The sequence below is a fragment of the Calonectris borealis genome, chromosome 1 (assembly GCF_964195595.1).
Source record: "Calonectris borealis chromosome 1, bCalBor7.hap1.2, whole genome shotgun sequence".
NCBI lineage: Eukaryota > Metazoa > Chordata > Aves > Procellariiformes > Procellariidae > Calonectris > Calonectris borealis.
The window spans coordinates 15,134,717-15,156,729 of NC_134312.1; the positions used below are offsets into that span (position 1 = coordinate 15,134,717).

At 38.6% G+C, this 22,013-nt stretch overlaps 1 protein-coding gene across 9 annotated transcripts in view; it reads left to right on the top strand.

Moving 5' to 3' along the window:
* KMT2E (lysine methyltransferase 2E (inactive)) overlaps positions 1–20,960 on the top strand; it is a 63,819-nt gene extending 42,859 nt beyond the window's left edge. For 7 of the 9 annotated variants that reach the window (XM_075145341.1, XM_075145365.1, XM_075145372.1 and 4 more), the window contains 13 exons: positions 1,473–1,571; positions 3,459–3,623; positions 4,665–4,973; positions 7,899–8,153; positions 8,334–8,478; positions 9,273–9,526; positions 9,676–9,732; positions 11,350–11,913; positions 14,930–15,231; positions 17,196–17,284; positions 17,385–17,504; positions 17,663–17,754; positions 18,671–20,960. In XM_075145341.1, coding sequence (XP_075001442.1) covers positions 1,473–1,571; positions 3,459–3,623; positions 4,665–4,973; positions 7,899–8,153; positions 8,334–8,478; positions 9,273–9,526; positions 9,676–9,732; positions 11,350–11,913; positions 14,930–15,231; positions 17,196–17,284; positions 17,385–17,504; positions 17,663–17,754; positions 18,671–20,185 — 3,966 coding nt within the window. In that variant the 3' untranslated portion in view covers positions 20,186–20,960. The remainder of the gene's footprint in view (positions 1–1,472; positions 1,572–3,458; positions 3,624–4,664; positions 4,974–7,898; positions 8,154–8,333; positions 8,479–9,272; positions 9,527–9,675; positions 9,733–11,349; positions 11,914–14,929; positions 15,232–17,195; positions 17,285–17,384; positions 17,505–17,662; positions 17,755–18,670) is intronic. The other 2 variants (XM_075145392.1, XM_075145383.1) reach the window with 2 other exon arrangements.
* The last annotated feature ends 1,053 nt before the right edge of the window (positions 20,961–22,013 follow it).

Genomic DNA, 22,013 nt, shown 5'->3' on the forward strand with positions numbered 1-22,013 from the left:
AGGAGGAGGAAGGTGTGTTTTGAAGCTAAATACTGGATCATAGGTGGATAGTATGGTAAAGCTACCTGGTAATATACCATGGTAGTAAATTTTAAATTAGTCTTTCTTTTAATATGTCAGTTTGAAAGAACTAGTGGGAGAGATCCATGAGATTAATTACTAATTTAATTTTGCGGAGCAGCTATTAAAGGTAAATATTAAAATGAGAAGATGGTTACTTTAGTAACTATTTACCTTTTCCTTCTTAGGAGTGAAGGAAATAAGATGAAAATGAGCATATTGACCCGCAGTTTTCATAAGATGATCAAATTTTTCTGGGATTTTATTAGCTAAATGGCTTAAAAATGCTTAGAAGTCCAGAAGGCATGGCATGTGACTGTTACAAGTTATGATCTCTAGAGGCAACATTTAAACTTTCTCATCTTAAGTGATTTTTTTTTTTTGTGTTTGTGTTTTTTTAACAAGTGATAACTGGTATTTGGAACCTTCTGCTGAGCTTTTAACATAATATACAGTGTTTATATAGAACCGTCGCAGGAGAACTCATATTGTTTTTCAAAACTGAAAACAGTAGGAATTGTGAGAAGAATAAAGCTGTTAAAATGTGCATCTAAACATAGAAGCCAGTCAGTTAATAGCGTTTTTCCCTGGGGTGAAATATATTATGCTAAGGTAAAGAAAGCATATGGGAAAATGTAAATGTATTTTTAAGACAAATGTTAAAGAAACTTGATTTTTTTTAGTCCTTTATGTAAAAGTGAAATTGCGTATAGGACTAGTGAACACTTAACTCTTTTCAGTTAGTTTCTTTTTTCTTTTTTTTTTCCTTCTCCTTCTTCAAAACAGAAAACCAGTATTAGATAGCTAACTCTTGAGTTTCCTTATGGTATGGCACTGTCATTAGATTCAATAGTGAAAGTTTAAATGGAAAATGTGATTTTAATCGAATATAATAATTCTGAGCAGAGAAGAACCTCTTTGTAATTGTCTGTTAACATCTCCTTTGACATTCACTCTATTTCACTAAAACTAATGTGGTTTTTTTTTTTTAATGGGTGTGTAATGTACAGTTCCTAATTCTTTAACTGATTATAAAGTGCCTAGATCACTGGCCAGTGTTAGTGCCCAAAAGTTTCTATTGGTTTGGAGATTTAATTCTGATTTTTTGGTTGGTGGGGTGGGGGAGTGGGGATGGAACCCCAAAAATTCGCAAGATCAGTATGCTAAAGAAAAAACATACAGATGTGTCTAAGCTCAGAATGGACAAGATCTAGTTAGGTGATGATATTTACAGGTTTATACAAAGGTGTACAAGTGGATATTAGGTTTTTTTTAATATTTTTGTCTTGATTTATTGGCTTGGTTACTTTTGATGTAGTGATCTGAGGATTCTTAGTTCTGTGTAGCTTTTAGTTTTCCCTAGTTTGCAAGAGTAGTAGAGCTTCTGTAAAGCAGTCATTTCCATCTTTCAGGAGCCAGATTTTATTGATGATATAGAAGAAAAAACTCCCATTAGCAATGAAGTAGAAATGGAATCAGAGGAGCAGATTGCAGAAAGGAAAAGGAAGATGGTAAGTTGGGAAGCAAGTAGCTGCCTAAAGTTGTCACTAAGGCTTAGTGACACCTGCTCTTCCCATGCTAATTGCTGCCTTTTTTTAGGCTTGTAGAATTTGAGTATATATGAAGTCAGATCCTTACATGAACGTCAACTTAAAATGCAATGCTTGCTATTTGAGAGCATTTCATCTGGCTTGATCATTGCTTTCTGACAAAAACCTGCTTTTATCTTCAAACGTATATAATTTTCTATTGCCTTTAAAAAGACATTGTAGAAATAATTTAGATTTTATTTTCCTCACTCTTTATTATTGCATGTTATTTGTAATGGGTATTTTATAGATAGTATTGAGAGTCAGGATTTTTGCCTGACTCTTTTTTTTTTTTTTTTTTTGAGTTCCCAACTTACAAAGCCTCAGAAATCCTGATTTTTCAGAGGTTGGTAGAACAGTGTTACCAAAACTGGCATTTTAAAATGTGCTTTTCTTGTTAGGCATTTAAAATGTGAAATACTTGAAATTACTAGTGAAATCAAAATCCTGGCCAAGTTATATAATGAAATACTAATATTTGGAACTTCCATTTTATTGTTCGTGCTCATAGAACTTCTGATAAGTGGAGTTCAAGGTGGCACCAAAACAGTCTGCATCTGCCTGGACCTTAAAAAAATAAAGGGGGATGGGGTATACATTCCATTTGGTCAGTATTTCCTACAACTCTGTCAGTAGCAAAATTGATGAGACTTGTGTTTATTAGACTTCAGAAAGCAAAATGTGCTCAAGTAAAATGTATATTTTAATACGAAATCTGAAGAATGACAGCATGAGCTGTTATATGTATTAACATATAACAGTGTTTTGTCATGCTTTTGAGGAATGATTCTCATCAAATGCTGTTGGATGTATTGGTTTTGCTCCAGAGGGTGTGCTGGCGCTTTTTTTTTTTTGGCACTTTACATTTGTATTGTTACTAAAGCAAAGCTCTGTGAAACTTAGTTACAGCAGAGTTGCTGTAGTAGTTAAAGATGTAATTATTACTCTAGCTCCATTATGAGGATTGCAAATAACTGCAAGTTTGCCTGTATTTTACCAAGCAAACAGCGGTTTGCTGTTTCACTGGCAGAAGAAAATTGGGTTCCTTGTTCACTTATATGAGCAATATATTTGCAGCTGTTCTTCTTTCTTTGTTGCTGTGAATGCACTGTTGAGCTTTTTACTGCAGGCATTTACTTAAAAAAAAAAAAAAGTTTGTAATAGAAGCCCCCAATTCTGCCATCTCTGTATTGTCTTAAGCAGAGCTCTGTGCAGACAAAGAGATCTGCCTCTGTACAGCATTAGGACCTGAATTATGGATAGACAGAAGATACAGCTTCTCTGTGTGACCTAATGTTATCTTATTTTGAAATAGTGATTCTTGGATGTTGATTGTATGTTTTGATATAGTTTGTGACACTTGGAAAATCGGGTCAGAGGATAACGGAGCTTTCTGTTGTTTCATACATGTATCAGTATTTCATATCTTTCTGGTCATTAGTGTTTCATTGTTTTTAAATAGTATACATGCAAGTAAGTGGCTCAGAGCTATGTGTTCTTCTATACTTATAGGCCGGTGATTTACTAGTAAATCACTATTTTTAGCAAGTTCTTAAATCCAAAGCAGGACCCTCTTCTTGTTTGTCAGGGTTAGTATGAATGCAAGCCTTTCTTTAGAAATTTGTAATAATTGCAGTCATTGTAACATCTCCCTTTCCTCTGAGCTTTCGCTGAAATTGATCTGCATGTCAACACACAGTGAATGTGTTCTGAAGTACTTATAAGAAATAAAAAAGTATGTATTTACATATTTACATATGCAAAAGATTATGACTGAAACTTGATCATGATTATTATTAAATCCATCAGACAAGAGAAGAACGGAAAATGGAAGCTATCCTGCAAGCTTTTGCCAGACTAGAAAAAAGAGAAAAAAGAAGAGAACAGGCTTTGGAAAGAATCAGCACAGCAAAAACTGAGGTTAAATCAGAATGCAAGGAAGCACAGATTCTCAATGACGCTGAATTTATCCAGGTAGCTATTTGGAACTTTTTTTAAAGGTAGCTTTTAACATGGCACATTTCATCAGTTTGGATGTCGAGCTGCACTTTAAGATGTATGAAAATACTTTTTTGTTTTGTTTTCCTTCCCCTCTGAACTCAAATACATTTGACCAAAATCTATATAGTTCTTTGACATTATATTATGTTAGCTCCTGTTTTGTGGTTTGTTTTTTTTTCCAAGAAAATATGTATAGAATTTGTTTATAAGGAATTTAAGCAGTGTTAGTTTGCGCAAACGTGTGCACGCACATACACACCAGCTCTATAATTCAGTCTGTCTTTGAAGTTCAGGATGGGAGGTGTTTACCGATACTGACTTTAGCCACAGGAGGTGGCTTTCCTTAGGTACCCTCTATAACCAGTGGACAACAACTTCCTTCTTTAGTGGATTGTTCAGGAACAGATTATAGTCCTTTCTTTTCTTTTAAAGGAAAGGAATTATTAAGGCATAGTTTGTTCTGATTTGTTGCAGATGATACTTAATGTTTCATAAACAATTTGTTACTCTATTGTTGCTGGATGCTAGTATGCTTCTTACCTTGCAAATACTGCTACAGATTCTCAGTTCATCTTGTTTCCCTGGGTAATATCTGTCAGCATGCTGTTAAGTGTCTTTTGTGATAATGCTAAACACTTGGTAAACTTTAAATTACAAAAAGGATATTGAACTGCAATACATCATGGTGTAAGCAGCTGATTTCTAGCTTATGGATGAATGAATGTGGTATGGCAGTTCTTAGACAAATGTGGTGATCTGACCAGTGACTGGTATGTGTGGATGCTCTGCTAGTGATCTATCAGATGCTTGGGAGGAAAATACAGGGAATGTTGTAGTTTGGCTTGAAGAAGGATAGAAATATTATCTCTGAAGTAATTTTAATTCTAACAACAAAAATGAGATAAAGGCTTTTTGGACCTGTAAAGGAAGGGGGAGCTGACATTTTGTTTTAAGAAAGATACGTAGCTTTACATGTGTGTGGGATCTGTTTACTAGACTTTTATTTTATACCAGGAACCAGCAAAAGAAGAAACTGCCACCAAGCCTACCCCAGCCAAGGTTAATAGAGCTAAACAGAGAAAAAGCTTCTCACGAAGTAGAACTCATATTGGACAACAACGTAGACGACACAGAACTGTCAGCATGTGTTCAGATATTCAGCCATCTTCTCCTGATGTGGAAGTAACTTCACAACATAATGAAACTGAGAATGCTGCACTGGTAGCTGAGCCTGAAACAGAAACTGTTGTTACAGAAATGGTTACTGAAACAGAAGCTCCAGCACTTAATAAATGCCCTACTAAGTATCCTAAAACGAAGAAGGTATGTCTCTTAAGGGATGGGGAGAAGAGGATGGACTTGAACAGAGTTTTAAAAAATCAGACTGCTGCATTAGCATGCAACTATATATAGATTATTTTTAAAAAATGTTGACCCATTTCTTTAAAAATCACCATTACATAGCCACTCACTGGTAATAAATTAAGAGAATAAAAAAGGTATGTGTAACATCCATTGGTAGACGTTATTTTGGATTTTAAGAGACTTCCAAAATGCATCCTTCAGAACAATTTTGGAACAAATATATTCTAAGGGAAGTACTTTCTAAATGGACTGAAATAATATATATAACCAAAACATAATTAAAGGTGTTAATTTAAAAGGGGAAAAAAAAAGGAAGTAGAAGTTGCCTTTCCTTCCTTTGTTCATCGTATGCATTAGAAGGTATTTTAATGGTAGCAAACAGAATATCTCAAAGGAAATCTTTAACTTCTAGCACTTCTGAGATGTCTGTTCTGAAGTGAATGGATTTAAACACTCAAAATTTATGTGCATGTTGTTTGGAGGGAAGATTCTTTACTCTCTTCAGAGCTTTGTTTTTAAATTTTTTTGTTGGACTGCATTGCAAAAAGCTTAAAGAAATGCCACAATATTTAAAGACACTCGAAAAAATCTTAGATCTGCAAGTGTGAATAAAGCAGTAAAACTTTCTGCTTTACAGTTTCACAGGCTGCATTAAAAAGTGACTTTTTTTTCAGCACGCTTTACAAGTTCTTCTGAAATTTTATTTGGTGGAGGGGGGAGGAAGTAATAGGTTGAAACATCATGTCAAATGAACAACAGCAATTTCAAGATGGTTTTATCTTAAACCTCCAAACATACTTAACTTATATATATTTTTTTTTTCCAAAAGGCACCTTAGTCATCCTGTAACACTGCTTATTTGCATCATTATTAAATTCTTGTCAGAGGGGAGACTAGAATCTTTCTTCCTTTTTTGCGTGTTGCATAGCAAAAAAGAAGATATCTGAGAAGTCTGAATTTTACTGCACTTTTTTGCCATTTCATAGTATTAAGGATAAACGTCTGTGAAATCACAGAATCATAGAATCATTTAGGTTGGAAAAGACCTCTAAGATCGAGTCCAACTGTCAACCCAACACCACCATGCCCACTAAACCATGTCCCTAAGTGCCTCATCTACACGTCTTTTAAGTACTTCCAGGGATGGTGACTCAACCACTTCCCTGGGCAGCCTGTTCCAAGGCCTGACCACTCTTTCAGTAAAGAAATTTCTCCTAATGTCCAATCTAAACCTTCCTTGGCGCAACTTGAGGCCATTTCCTCTCGTCCTATCGCTAGTTACTTGGGAGAAGAGACCAACACCCACCTCGCTACAACCTCCTTTCAGGTAGTTGTAGAGCACAATGAGGTCTCCCCTCAGCCTCCTCTTCTCCAGGCGAAACAGTCCCAGTTCCCTCAGCCGCTCCTCATAAGACTTGTGCTCCAGGCCCTTCACCAGCTTCGTTGCCTTTCTCTGGACACGCTCCAGCACCTCCATGTCCTTCTTGTAGTGAGGGGCCCAAAACTGAACACAGGATTCGAGGTGCGGCCTCACCAGTGCCAAGTACAAGGGACGATCACCTCCCTACTCCTGCTGGCCACACTGTTTCTCGTACAGGCCAGGATGCCACTGGCCTTCTTGGCCACCTGGGCACACTGCCGGCTCATGTTCAGCCGGCTGTCAACCAGCACCCCCAGGTCCTTTTCTAGGGAGCAGCTTTCCAGCCACTCTTCCCCAAGCCTGTAGCGTTGCCTGGGGTTGTTGTGACCCAAGTGCAGGACCCGGCACTTGGCCTTGTTGAACCTCATACAGTTGGCCTCAGCCCATCGATCCAGCCTGTCCAGGTCCCTCTGCAGAGCCTTCCTACCCTCCAGCAGATCAACACTCCCGCCCAACTTGGTGTCATCTGCAAACTTACTGAGGGAGCACTCGATCCCCTCATCCAGATCATTGATAAAGATATTGAACAAGACCAGCTCCAAAACTGAGGCCTGGGGAACACTCATTACGTTGTACCCACTGTACCTAAGTGAGGAGGAAGTCCTTCTTTAAAAACGAAGTAATAAATATAAATAGGTTTGTAAAAGATGAGCAACTTAAAATTAAATATATTATGATAATCTGTGTTAAAGCCTTAATATCATATTAATAATATTGAATGTGCTATTTTTGCATGTCCTTAACTTTGTTGAACCATTGTAAAATTTAGGAGGTTAGTTTCTCTGTTAATAGGAACTAAATTGCACTGGCATGTTTTTCAAAAACACTGAATTAGCTAGAAAAGAATACCCTTTTTTGTTAAGTGTGCCTTAGTAAATGTGTTGTAATTCAATACAGCTACAATAGTGAAGAATGTTCAAGGCGTCTGCCTGACGTTGACTGAAGCACAGTCCTGACAGTACATAAATCTGATGAGGAGTTTACTTAACTTTGTTCTATTAATGTTACACTATTTTGCCTCAGCTTAGGTGCTCAGGCACAAGCTTAAAATTTGTCTTGGAATTCTGTTACTAAATTCGCATCCTAAGTACAGTTGATCTGGGCACTTGTATAGTATGTTCAGTGAGAATTAAATACAAAAGAACTAAATGATAAGTTTACCAAACAAACAAGCAAACAAACAAACCAAAACACACACAACCAACCAAAACCCAAAAAGCAAAACCCCCAAAACTTTGGTATGTAAAGCAAATCTATACTGATTCCTTCTGCTGTCCCCATTATTTCACTAAAATTGTCCTTATTCTTGCCCTGTGTATTCTTAAACTTGCAGCCTGGAAACTAGCTGTTTTCTGGTTTGAGTTAGAGTGACTAGGTGAATAATTAGACTAAAAAATTTCTAAAAGCCACTGATAAAAACACTCATAAAACACTAATTTTTTTTCCTCTCTCTCTCTGTTTAGCACTTGGTCAGTGAATGGTTAAGTGAAAAGAGTGATAAATCAGGGAAGCCTACAGACAGTCTATCAGAAAGGCCTCTACGCATAACTACCGACCCTGAAGTTCTGGCTACTCAACTGAATTCTTTACCAGGTCTCACTTACAGTCCACATGTATATTCAACTCCAAAGCACTATATTCGTTTTACTTCGCCATTTCTTTCAGAAAAGAGGAGGAAAAAAGAAGCTGTGGAGAACGTTACTGGGTCTTGTAAGAAGGTAATGCTTCCCTTCATTATGGTTCCCCATCCCATATTAATTAAAAATAAGTCTTTACTTTCTAGCATGAATTCAGACAGAAAAAAGCTGGTTGACAAACCAATTCTGTCATGTGTAACGCATTTTGAAACGTTTATCATTAAACTGTTAAGTCACTGATTTGAACTTGTTTTATTACAGCGTTGGTTGAAGCAGGCTTTGGAAGAAGAAAATTCAACAATGATTGATAGATTTAATTCACCATCGCAAGAGAGATCTAGAAGTCCAGCCATCAATGGTGAAAATAAAAGTCCTTTATTACTGAATGACAGCTGTTCCTTAACAGGTGAAGCTTTTACTAATACAGTACATAAGAGCTATGTCAAAGTAGTTCAGTGTGGAAGACTGTGGTTTTTAAAATGATGAGTAAATGAAAATTCCAGAGGTATTTGCACTGTTTTCTGATATTTTCTTTGAAAGAAATGCTTAGTTGCATAGTGGTTGGAATTTTTTCCCCCTTTAATGTATAATCAATACTAGATAAGTAACCACCATATCTCATAGTGTTTTCAGTCAACAAAAGACTAATGTTTCTGACTATGAATATTAAAAGGTTAGATTATAAATTCATTTTCCATGCTGTTCTATATATTCAGAATTCCTTTTAAATTCAGTGGGCCTGTGTTACACACAGGGGAAAACCGTATAATCTTTTAAGCGTAATACAAAATGGGAACACGCTAAAAACTAAACATACTTATGTAAGGATATGGAGCATATCAGATGATTCCTGTGTACAGTCCTAAACTTGGGAGTTCCACTTTTTAGCTGAAGAGTCTTAAAAATGCATAGAATTTGACTTTCCCTTTTCTGAAAACATAGACAGTTCTTGCCATCATCCTAGCACACCAATTTCAGTTACTGATATATATATGTGTAGACTGTTAAGAGTTCATTTTTCAGGAAGTCCGTAGGCTGTTATGAGTTCATCTTCCAGGAAGTCTGCCCTTAAGAGATTTTTGTAATCTTACTGATTTTTTAATGTGGAGTTCGATTTTTCATTACATCAGGTACTTAAACAACTGTAAATTATTACTGTATCTAGATCTCTTCTAGCTTTTTTCTGATTTTAACACACAGATCTAACCACACCACTAAAAAAACGAAGACTGTATCAGCTGTTGGAGTCTGCATTCTCAGAAACGTCCACACCTACTCCTTCTCCATATGCCACACCAACTCATGCTGACATCACTGCCTCCGAGCCATCATTGTTTGCTACTCCTCCTAGGGTAAAAACAGAAGATGAAGCTTGTAGAAATGGTTACAAACCCATATATTCGCCAGTTACTCCCGTAACTCCATGTATACATGGAAATACCATGCACTTTGAGGTGAGATTTATAATGAATTTCAGTGTGTTCAGAGAATGTGTTTAGACATTCTAGTGTAAATCAGTATTTGTACTCCTGCTACAAGGGGGTGTTTTATGTTTCTCCAGCTAAAAAAGAAATTGACTTGCAATTTCTTCTTATTTATTTAGAACATTTCCTCACCTGACAGTTCCCCAGAAGTAAAAAGGCGAGCTTACAGTCAAGAGGTAAGGGTATTTGCCAAAAACTGCAAATGGTATCTTGATTTCACCTGTATGGCTGCACTGTTCTTAGTAAATGCTTTTCACCAGCCATTGCAAGTTTTCTGGACTGTAAAGGGTGGCTTCCCTACAGGGTTTATTTGCTTCTTACTGTATATTTCCACTTTACCTATTTCATTTTCTATTTTAAACTGGTTTCTCTCTCCTCTTTTTCTGTATCGCTTAAAAATCCTGATGGCTGTCATGGAAAGGAGTAACTACTGCAATTTATAGATAAGAACAGAAAAAGAACACTTGTGCTTTTCGGGCTGTAGTTAGATTTAAATCAACGTTTCTCCTTGTTACCAGCATCTCTTAATTGTTTTTATTGAGCCTAACTATGCTCAGAGTGAGAGAGCAGAGCAGAAAAGTAATAAATGGGTTTAGGTGGATTAGTTCAGGTGCAGCAAGTGCTGTTGGAATGCTCCCGGGTACTCCCAGCTGGGGGGGTGAATGTGTCCTGCTGTGGGGCTGAGGCCATGGCCGGGACACTGGAGGGCAGCGTGGCTCCATGGCTCTGGAACACGAGAACACCCACAGGGACCCTTTGGCCTGGCGCGGGAGAGTGAGGAAAGGTTTCACAGCAACGTGGAGCTCGAATTCAGTGTGATAACTACACAATTTGCATAAAGGTGTCGAACTATAAACTTAATGGCACTTAAAAGGAATAGGTAAAAATAAGTAACAATAAAAAGATATAAGGGAGACTTTCACTTCTGGTGAGTCATGTAAATGAATGATCCAAATACTCTCCCCTGGGAGTTAAGCACATAATGGTTGGTTGGGTTTGGTGTTTTTTTAGGTCAAAAATCTTAACAAATGTTGAAATACACAAAATCTTTCATACAGTCATAGCTGTCAACTGAATTCAACAATTACTTCTAAACTACTGTAATTGAATATTTTAATGTTTATCTGACTCAAAAAGAGGGGTTTTACTTAGGAACTTTTGCTTTGTAATACAAATAATTTTAAAAGGATTCATGAAAACCTTAAAACATGTTGATTTATAAAAGGTACTTCCAGCCATGGATATGTGCTGGGCTTTTCATGGTTAATACAATTTTAAGAAGTACAAAAGTTAGTTTCTATGACTTAAGAACACTTTTTGTTCCCCTCTACAGAATACTGGTTTTAATATTGTCTTAAAATTCTAAAGTGTCTCGGGAAAGCTTTTTCTTTTTCTTTTTCTCCCTTTATTTTTTTTCCGTCCTTTTTTTTCTCCTTCTTGAAATAAATGTTTTGACACTGAGGATCCCTTTTATGTTGAATTGAAGCAAGTGCTTTGTAACTTCCTGGCCAGGGACTCGCTCCTGTTGAAGCTCCTCCCCTTCCTCTGCCAGTCATAAATAAAACCTGGCATTTAAAGTTTATTCTGGCTTTGGTTAATGTGCATCTTATTAAAATGCTGTTACCTGGCAATAGTACAAATAAGTGTCTGGCTGTAGAACTATCTTTTAAAAATAGATAAATTCATGGTACTGGAGGGCCTTTAATCCTCCTTAAAGGTACAACTGAACATCAGAATAGTTGCAGTTTTGTTGCAGTACGGAAAAATAGTTGACATGTTTTTTCTTCACGCAGGGATATGACAGAGCATCGATTCTAGCACTGAATTCTTTCAGAAATTCCAATCTGACAGAAATGGGCCTGCAAGAAATAAAGACTATTGGATATTCCAGTCCAAGGAATAGGACTGATGTCACACGGCAGTGCACTGGAGAAATGGAATCTGTGTCAGACCTCCAGCTGGGACTCGAAGTAATTGAGCAAAGTGCACTGCATAAAAACCTGGAAGCCCCCACACATGATAGGACTGATTCAAACAGCCAATTAGAAACTGCTCATTGTGGACGGGGCACAATTTATTCTTCCTGGGTAAAAAGTCCCGACAGGACAGGTGTAAATTTCTCAATGAATTCTAATTTGAGGGACTTGACCCCTTCACATCAGTTGGAGGTAGGAGGTGGATTCAGAATAAGCGAGTCAAAGTGCCTGATTCAAGACGATGCTAGAGGCATGTTCATGGAAGCATCTGTTTTTTGTACTTCAGAAGATGGAATTGCATCTGGCTTTGGAAGGACTGTCAATAATGACAACTTGATGGATGGAAATTGCACACCCCAGAATCCTCCACAAAAGAAAAAGGTTGTAATTTTAAGAATCATTTGGTCTGTCTTACATAGTCTGCTGATGATATTTCTATAACAGAAAGAACCATGATATAATAAAAAACAACTGGTGGCTCATCTTTAGATACTACAATGTAGTAGACATTATTCAGGGGGAAATAATGAAGAGCAAAGAGTAAAGCTGCATACATCCATTAGTAATTTATTTTTTCCAAGTAATAGATACAAATTCACTTTTATTTCGTATGAGTCTTAAATGAATTGCTCAATAAGTAATTGCTTTTCAGGTTTGAAAATGATTGCTTATGCCACAAAGCATTACAATATTCTACTATACAGAATATATACTGGCATCATAGAAAACATATACTGTAAACACTTGTTAGGAATTACTGCAAGAAATTGCACTCACAGATGTATGATACTGAGGCTTTAAAATTCCAGTTTTTATATACTTAAGGTATCTTGGTTTCACTGTTAGAACTACACAGAAATCCTTAGTTTCAAGAAATCTTTTTCTTGGCTTAATTTCTTTTTTTATAAAATAGTGTGTTTGGAAAAATAAGCACAACCTAAACTTGCTACTCTCATGAAACAAATTCTTGTAGGTAAATTGTGTGGTCATGTGGTCATGAGCAACTCGAACCAGAACTGGAAGTTACCCTGTATAACTGTCTTTGACTGTACATTACTGTCAGGTTAGACTCCCTTTGCTCCTTGCAGAAAGGATGACAAACATGGAAGGCAGTAGTCTCCAATGCAGCAGCTTGCCAGTTCTGTCTTGTAATAGACTGTAGTAATCTTTCTTGTTTGAAAGATGTGATTTATTTTCTTTATGGAAGTAATGATCGGGGGGTGGGAGCATATTCTCTGTGTGTACATGTCTGCACAATGGGATTCTGGTTTTTTGGTCCCATTGCACCCCCTTGTACATGCCTGCTCCCCTGTGCTGCGGGGGCATCCTACTAGGGAGCACTCATGATTTTTCCTTCAGAAGTTCTCCATCAGAACTGGATTTTTGTTTACTTTGCTTCAAACTGAGACATAACTGAAGCAAGACAGTAGGAGCTCTGTGCTTACCTGGTCCTGACCTGGGGAATTTTTATAGATCCCATGCGTGTTGCTGTAGCCCTGCTGTTTTGGCAAAGCCAAAAAATCATAAAAGAAGCCAAAATATCTGTAGTTTCACACTCTTCTTTGAAAGTTAAATTAATTTCTTTTTAAATCCTAGCAATACTTAGTGCTTCAGTAACTCTCCCACCTTTCTCTTGCTGACAAGGATTCTCCCAGGTTGTTAACTGCTGAGGGCTTATGCTACACTAATCCCTAAATGAAAAAAGGTGTGGCTTCCCCCTGAGACACCTGCTTCCCACCCCCAGGATTCCTGTCTAAAAGTCTCAGTTTGAGGAAATAACCAGAGAAAATTCTAGTTGTACCCCTGAAAGAACAGGATTTAGGCTTTCCAAGGACACACAAAAAAGGCAACCTTTTACAGTGTAAAAAGGGGAGGGGACATCTCCCCTAAGGAGCAGGTGAGAATACAGCGATTTTGTTGGAGAATAATAGAAGCCTTTCCCTAGGATCACATAAGATGTGAATGTCCTTACGCAGTTGTTAACGGAGGTTTCTCCATGTTTCAACATTTCTATGGGCATTTGCTCCTCTACTTTCTCTCACCACTGTACAAGTTCATCCCATTTCAATATGGTCCTGTATGTAGTGGCCACACTGCATAGATTTCATCCATTCTTAACACTTAAGCTTTTCTTAAAGGCAGTATTCTTCAAGGGATCCCAGTCATGTGGTGTGGAAATAATACAGATTGTTTCAAAGCAAGATCAGTTCTTAACCTAAACTTTATTTTATGAAAAATAAATTTTTTTAACTGTTCTTACCCTGACATACAGATGAGTCTTTAATGGATAGAACTGTTTAAAAAACAAACGAAAAAAACCTAGGACTGCAAACAAAGCAGGCTGCTTTGGTTTCTCTCTCTACCATTTGGTAGAAATGGATGTCTGCTTTTATTGAGGACTAAGCCAGTTAAACGTGATTTTTTTTTTTTTTTTCATTATTGCACTTTAGTTTCTTGTTTTGAATGTTAACATGGTTCAGAGTAGGTTGCTGATAACTGAAAGAAAAGATATGAAGACATTAAATGTCATTTCCACCAAACTAATTTCCTTACTGAATAAAGTAGGTCTGAAGGTCAGTATTTCAGCTTTCTACTTCAAATCCTGAAGTTACATAGTGAAAACATTTGAAAATTTATTTTTCTCACTGAAGGTAACTTACTAACATTTAAACTGTTTTCTATTCTATAGAAGCTTCTGTGTAGTGATATATTTATATACATAAAGTAGAAACCACTTCTCCCTTCATGTGTCATCGTTTTGGTAATAAGCTTTACTTGGAATTTAGCATTAAAATATGTTCTTAATCTGTATCTTTTAGAGCGCAGTGAAGGCACAAATTCAAAATAAACTGGGAAAAGAACGAAAGTTTTAGTTGTGAATTCTGTATGTTAAGAAAAATGTATGAAGAGCTTAGAGAATCCTTTGATTTATGCAGTAGAGTGAAGCAGAAGCATGGTGGGTTTTCCTTATGGGGGAGTGAGACTTGAGAGCAGGATGTGACATCTCTTAAAATTAGCTTTACTGTATCAGTGTACTTTTACTAATGCTACAGTAAAACTGTAAAGTGCCTTGTAGCTTAAACCAACAGTATGAGTTCAGCAAATCTTTTCCTGACCTGCATCGTCTTCTGCTTCTGCCCTGAGGTAAAATGCGTACTTCCTTCTCTTGGCAGAAGCTTTTCTTTACATCATCCTTACAGTGATTAGTTGGTCAGTTCTCTCTAAATTCACTGCAGATGTGGTGAAATATCTTCAATTAATCTATCCCTATTTTCTTTTAGAACTAAGTAAATGTTATGTCTCACTGAAAGAATACATTTAATCAAAAGTGTCAGAAAGGAAACAAGTAAACTTCCCTTCTAATGTTTGTTTTGGTTTTTTTTTGTTTTCTCAATAGGTATCCTTATTAGAATACCGTAAGAGACAACGAGAAGCTAGAAAAAGTGGCTCAAAAACAGAAAACTTCCCCCTGGTTACTGTATCTCCTCATGCTGCTGGTGGAGGAAATATAAATAGTAACAATGGTGCTAATGATGGGTATAACAACAGTGGTGAAAATGGGGAGCAAACTGATAACGCTGCAAGCCTACCTTTACCACTGCCAACTACTGTTTATAATGCAGCTCCAGAAGACGTTGGCAACAACTGTGCAATTAAGGAATCTTCTTCCAGTGAGAAGAATGAACCAGAAGTTCAGTGGTAAGCTACAAAACTAAAGGACTAAAGAGCAGAAGAATTACTTAGTTCTGTCTTTTCTATTTGAAATCTGGTTTTCGTTGATAAGGGTGCAGTTGCAGATTACTGATTGGAGGCCCTTCTTTCAGATTAGTGAAGAGTTGTCTTATCTCTTTCCTCAGAAATACAGCAGGTACCTCATAAAGATTAGAATGTATGAAAAATTACCCATAAGATACTGGTTAACTTATTTTCATTCTGCTTTGCTTTTTTATTTTCTAAGAGCAAAACAGGTATTGGTTTGAGCAAGACAAGTTGCCTAGTTCTGTAGATTATAAAATTGCGTAGGTAAAGTACAGTTGTTAATCTGTAGAAAATGGCATCAGTGAGTAGGCGTGCGCCTTCCACCATTGCACAAGTCGGGCTGTGTGCGCTTGCTAAGGCGTGTGGAGGAGGGAGCGGCAGTAGGATGGAGAGGATGCTGTAACAGCTGTGAGATTTGAGTCTGATTCTCAGCATGGCCTTGGCTCTGCACTCGTGTCCTTGTAGCTCCACCGCTTTGTCTGTGGGCTGAGGAGAGTATTTTTCATCTTAAATCTCAAAACTTTTCCAAAAGTACTGTAGGGAGGAAGGGTGGAACAGAAGAATAATCTGTATTGCTTAGCAAAAGCGTCTAGAAGACTTTAGGAAGTCTGTTTTTCAGTGATCTGGCTGGAATGTGTTTGTGGTGTTTGCTGTTGCTTAAGTGCAATGTGCAGGGCTGCATGCAGTCTGCCTAATGGTTCCTTCTGCTCAGGTAGAGAGCATGTGGTGATACTTGCATCGTTGTTTATGATCATTAAATGGTTCCCCTGTGTGCAGACCATATGCTCTGCTGGATGCCATGCCAGATACTCCAACAACCAAAAGTCCTGGGGAGAGATACAGTGTGAAGGGGGATCAGATAGAATGACGTCAGTCTACACAACATTTTCCACGATGTTTTTGGTAGCCTTAAGATAGATGGTCAACTGTGGTGGTGCTGTGTCCAGAATGTTACTAGCACAAAATAAACCCTGCAGGTGTTTGTTATGCTGTAGTGAAGGCCTAACAGTGTTGGGGATGAACGTGGGCTGAGGAATAGAAGGATTTTGTAGAGCCAATTGAAAGGAGAACGTAAGTGCAGTCCTCAAAGTTTCACTAAAAACGGGCTCTAATTCACTGTGCAGAAACCAGTGTATTATATTGTAAGCAAAGAATGTGGAAAACAGGCTAAACGGGAGAATTTATTAATAAGTTTTTGCAGTAATCCTGCAGACAGCACCAAAATTTGTTTTAGTACAACAGTATTGTAGAGTAATGCAGTATGTTCTTGCCTGAAAGAAAAATTGAGTTTTGTAGAGTGCTGTCATTTATGTTCTTCTTGATCAGGTTGTGATTGTCAGATCCAATTGATTGTAAGAGAGAAGATATGACTGTCATTTCATACCCACTATCTGGCAAGTTAAAAGTAGAAGCTTAAACAGAGATATATTTGTGGTTGTGAAGTATTTACAACTATGGATCCACTATTAAAGTGCAAATTCTTAAAAAAAAAAAAAAAGAAAGAGACTATTTCCAGCTTTGGAGGAAGACAAATCTTCTACAAATGGAGAACATGAAGCAGTACCTTTATTTTTTGAAGTGTAGTTTTTGACTTTTAAACTGTTTAGAAAAAGGAAAAAAATAAAACAACCAAACACAGATCTACAGATGATGTTTCCATATTAAGAGGAATTGTTAGTTCTTGTAATGTAACACGGTTGCAGTAAATCGGTATATTTAAAGTGGGAGAAAATAGATACAAAATACTTAACAAATCACGTTCCTTGTGTACAACCAGTTATTTGGCTCTTGCATGCAGTCAACACAGTAAACTTTCTCTGACCCAGTATTTGCATATACATTGTCCTAAATTTGGTTCTTGGGAGTACATTCTCTTAAATTTAAAATGTGCTTCTCCCTTCCAGGACTGCATCAACCTCTGTGGAACAAGTGAGAGAACGAAGTTATCAGCGAGCTTTACTTCTCAGTGATCATAGGAAAGACAAGGACAGTGGTGAGTTGATTCATCATTCGAAGGTAGATAAATCTAACCAGTTCCCCCATGGTAGTCCGTAATCATTCTAATACTATGTTTGGGTCTGCTTCATCTGTAGGGGGAGAATCACCCTGTAGCCCATGCTCACCGTCTCATGTTCAGTCTCCACCTTCATCTCATTCAAATCTCATTTCCCAGTTGCAGCTTAAGGCCCCTTCTTTCACTGAATTTATGGAAGGTCAGTAAGCAGATGACCTTGTATGACACTTGACATATTGAGTAGTCTCTTACAACAACTTTAATAGCTCTTTTAAAGTCAAATATTAAGTGCTTAGCAATCTTTGCAAAAGACTTGATTTTCCTGCTTTTATATTTATCTCTGCTTTATGTCTGTAGAACCCGATCCTGAAAATCTAGAGCCTACTTCTGAATGTCCGTCCCCAGATATGTCACAAAAGACTTGTAAGAGCCCGTCAAAAGCAAGCAAGGTAATGCATAGTGTATGCAGGTGCATATGGGTTTGCGTGTGTGTATGTTGTATAATATGGATGTGAATACTTACATACATCTCTGATTTATCTTAAAAAAAAAAGTTAATCTCATGATTTTCTTCTCAGATGAACATGTATGTATGTAACCTATTTGTGCAATAATTTAACATTGGTAAATGTTTGTAAGAATATCTGTGGTAGTCCATGCATGCTAGAAAGTTGGTTTATGTTCTGTTCTTTCAGCAGCTAGACCTATTTATGTATGATCTTGCATTCTGTAGACACAGAAGAGATTGTATCAGTGGATTCAGTATCACCACAGTTCTGCAGGGTGAACGCTGAAGAACTGACATAGTAACGTGATTGACGTACTTCTCACATTAACAGGAGTTTGCTCTTGCCATGTCAGGGTCTGGCACTGTTTGTCAGTAGAGCCACTGATACAGAGAAAGATGTTGAGTAGCTGCCTATACAGTATTAAATGAAGTAATTCAGGTTGTAATGTTTAGTCTGTTTGCTTGCACTATGCCAATTTTAAAATGTTAAGTCACTCTAAAAATGGCTTAATTTTTGTAAATGGTCTTGTCTGGAGTTAATTCTTTCAGACTCCGTCTAAAATTTTAACAAATAACAGATTCTGACTTTGACCTGATGGGTCATATTTCTGTTACTACTTTAAAATACACTTGCTAGTCTTTGACTCTCAAGAATGATTGATATATACTTGCTAAAAATAGCATCTTGCTAAGTTTAAGCTTTCTGCTGTTGCTGTTTTTCTTACACCAAATATATATCCTATGCCTCAACACTTTTTTTCACCATCGGGGCAGAGGACAATATTCTTTCCGTTCTAACGCATACGTAGTTGATTATTTTGACTGTTTGGCACTGACTTACTTTCTTTCCATTCTAGCCCTCTTCACCGAGTCCTGTAGTTTCAACGCAGTCACTTGGGAAAACACCCACAAAACCAGATTCGCACTGGGAAACTGCAGCTAATGCACCTGAGGCTGAATGCGCGAATCATCCAAAATCCGAGCTGCAACAAAAACAGCTGACAAACAGCGTCCAAGCACTTTCAAAAAATCATCCATCTCAATCACTTCTGCGCAGTTCTGCTGAGCAACTTTCACATTCACAGAAGTTGCCTTCCGCACCTTTGAAGCTGCATTGCCCCCCTTCGCCTCATGTAGAAAATCCTCCGAAGTCCTCTACCCCTCACGCGCCCGTGCAGCATGGTTACCTTTCACCAAAGCCTCACTCACAGCAGTTGGGATCTCCATACAGACCTCATCATCCACAGTCACCTCAAGTTGGAACGCCCCAGAGGGAAACGCACCGAAACTTCTATCCGGCAGCACCAGCCCTTCAGCCTAGTAATCAGCAGCAGGCTAGTGGACCCCTCTTCACTCAGACAACTTCAGGACAATCTTCAGCTTCTTACAGCCAGTTTAACCAACAAAATTTGAACAGCAGTGCACCACCTCCCCCGCCCCCTCCACCCCCTTCTTCTACTTACTATCAAAACCAGCAGCCCTCTGGAAACTTTCAGAGTTACACTCAGCTGAAGGGCAGCATACCCCAACAGACTGTGTTTTCATCTGGACCAAACCAAGCACTTCCTGGCACTGCGGGTCAGCAAACGGTGCCGGGACACCACGTAACTGCAGGGCATTTCTTGCCGTCTCAGAACCCCAGTATTCATCACCAGGCGTCGGCGTCTGCTGCTCCACCTCCTCCTCCGCCACCACCTGCTCCAGGACCTCACCTTGTACAGCAGCAAAGTACTCATCAGCAGCACTCTGTAGCACACGTTGTTGGTCCAGTTCATGCCGTGGCAGTAGCGCCTGGGTCGCACATTCATTCTCAGGCTGCTGGTCACCATTTGCCACCACCGCCTCCGCCACCAGGTCCTCTCCCCCATCACCAACCTCCCCATCCTCCAACTGGACACCAAGGTTTGCAAGCACAACACCAGCATGTTGTCAACTCTGCACCTCCCCCCCCTCCACCCCCCCCCTCCAACGTTATAGGCTCGGGGCATCACCCCGTATCGGCACAAGGGTTGCACCACCCGTCTCATCAAGGACCCCCCCACTTCCCTTCAAATGCTCACACGAGTGTGTCCTCCTATTCCTCACAAGCCCCACATCACACAACGTTAGGACCTGGACCTCAACATCAGCCTGCTGGAACAGGACCTCATTGCCCGCTCCCTGGTCAGGGTCCTCACATCCCACCTCAAGGACCAAACAGTATTGCCACGCCTACTGCTTCGGGGTTCTGCCCTCACCCCGGCTCTGTAACCCTTCCCCACGGAGTGCAGGGGCCGCAGCAGGCGTCGCCGGTGCCAGGACAGATCCCCATCCACAGAGCACAGGTGCCGCCCACTTTTCAGAACAATTACCATGGTTCAGGGTGGCATTAAAACGGATCCCTCTAATTCTAAACATTTTTAAAATGTTCTGTAATATAAACTGTGTATATTTCGTATGTACCTATTCAAGGTACTTTTTAAAGCTTGTACATGATACTTTGTATAAAAGCGGACACCAGTGCTCTTTCATTGTATTCTTTCCATTTTTTGCTTTTTAAAATTCCTGAAAACGTGCTGTTAAGCCAGTATTAGGTATTTCTTTTTATTTTGTAAGTGAACATTCCAGCTGTTTTTTCTGGCAGTAGGTTTGATGCTGCATAATCTTTAAAATTTTATTGTTGCAGTTAAATTCATTTAGTGAATGTTTTCTATATTACTTTTATACATATGTAATTAAATAAGTACACAGGCTAAGTGATGGCACTAACAATTTTTTTTTCCTCCCCATTTTCTTCTGTCAACAGTTCTTTGTGTGCATAGATAGAAAACAATGCAATACAAATTTTTATAGTTTTGGTGTGGACATGGCTTTTTGTTTCATCAGTTATTTGCAGAAAATGTAATTTAATGTATAGACTGTTTCTAATGTCTCTGACGAGTGCTGTAAATACTGTATTTCTTTTGCTTGTAAAATTGCTTAAAGCTTCTTTCATTTGATATAGTATTGTATATAATAAGTCTTTTTTTTTTGCAAAAAAAAAAAAGTGTGATCTTTGTGAAAGTAGTACAGTATATGATCTTTAATTTTTTTTAATATACTGTCACATTGCAGCACTGGTTGGGCATTTTAATTCATGTTAATAAATCACAACTATGTCAGTTTTAACTGCTTGTCCTGAAAGGGTGGTATGTCTTCAGGGAGGTGGCTGTATGTATGTCAAACAGACACCCCTCCTGTCACTGTGAGGCTCTTCCCTTCCCTGCAGTGTCCAGCTGTGGCTTTACTGCTGCAGCACAGACAGATGTGGCACGGGCTGCAGGAGGGGGGTTTATTTCACCTGCTGAGTCTAGAGGTGAGGAAAATTGTTCCAAGCACAGTGGGGTCCTGTGTCAGGTTACCACTGACGGGTTAACCAGTGGGTAGCAATGTGTTACGAGTATTTGTATGTCTGTACCGTGGTGCACTGGAGCCCTGTCGGACGCGTTACTGTGACAGAGCGCAGTACCACGCGCACACTGCAGTACATTCCCGTTTTCCTGCTGTAGTGGATCTTCAGGCCCTCCTGCAAGTACAGTATGTGGGGACTGAGACCTTGTCAGATATTCCATAAAGTTTAAAAATAAGCTAAGCGGTATTTGCAATGCAGCCTTCTCATCACTGCCCACCCCACCCTGCAGCATCCCTCAGCAAAGCAGAGCTGAGTGGTGCTAAAAGGGGATATGGAATGTTATGCACTATAAGGCAGTATTTTTTTTTAAAGTCAAGTCGTTTATTCTTGAAGAGCAGCAGCTAAGATGGTGCTGTTGCACTTACCGGGTCCAGAGTTACTCTGTAACTGGTGCATGACAATGCCCTTACATCTCAGCAGTGACTGCTCTGTGCTCACGTCACAGGACTGTGCTCAGAGGCTCGCCCTCAGAACCACAGAAGAAAACCTGAAATGGGACAGGATGGGAAGCGGCTGTTCCCGCTCACTGAAAAAAAAAGGTGGTCATTCTTTTTAATATGTAGAAAAAAAATTGGGCTACTTTAAATTGTAATTTGCCTGTAATTACTGAAAAATTTTATTAGCAAGAATAGTACACTAGAAACACTTTCCTGAACAACTGCTGGCTACACAAAGCACACACGGTATGGAATACACTGTTTTGCAGTAGCCTGCAGAACAGGATTGGGCCACCAACAACAGCAGGAACACCAACCCTCACCTACCCTAGT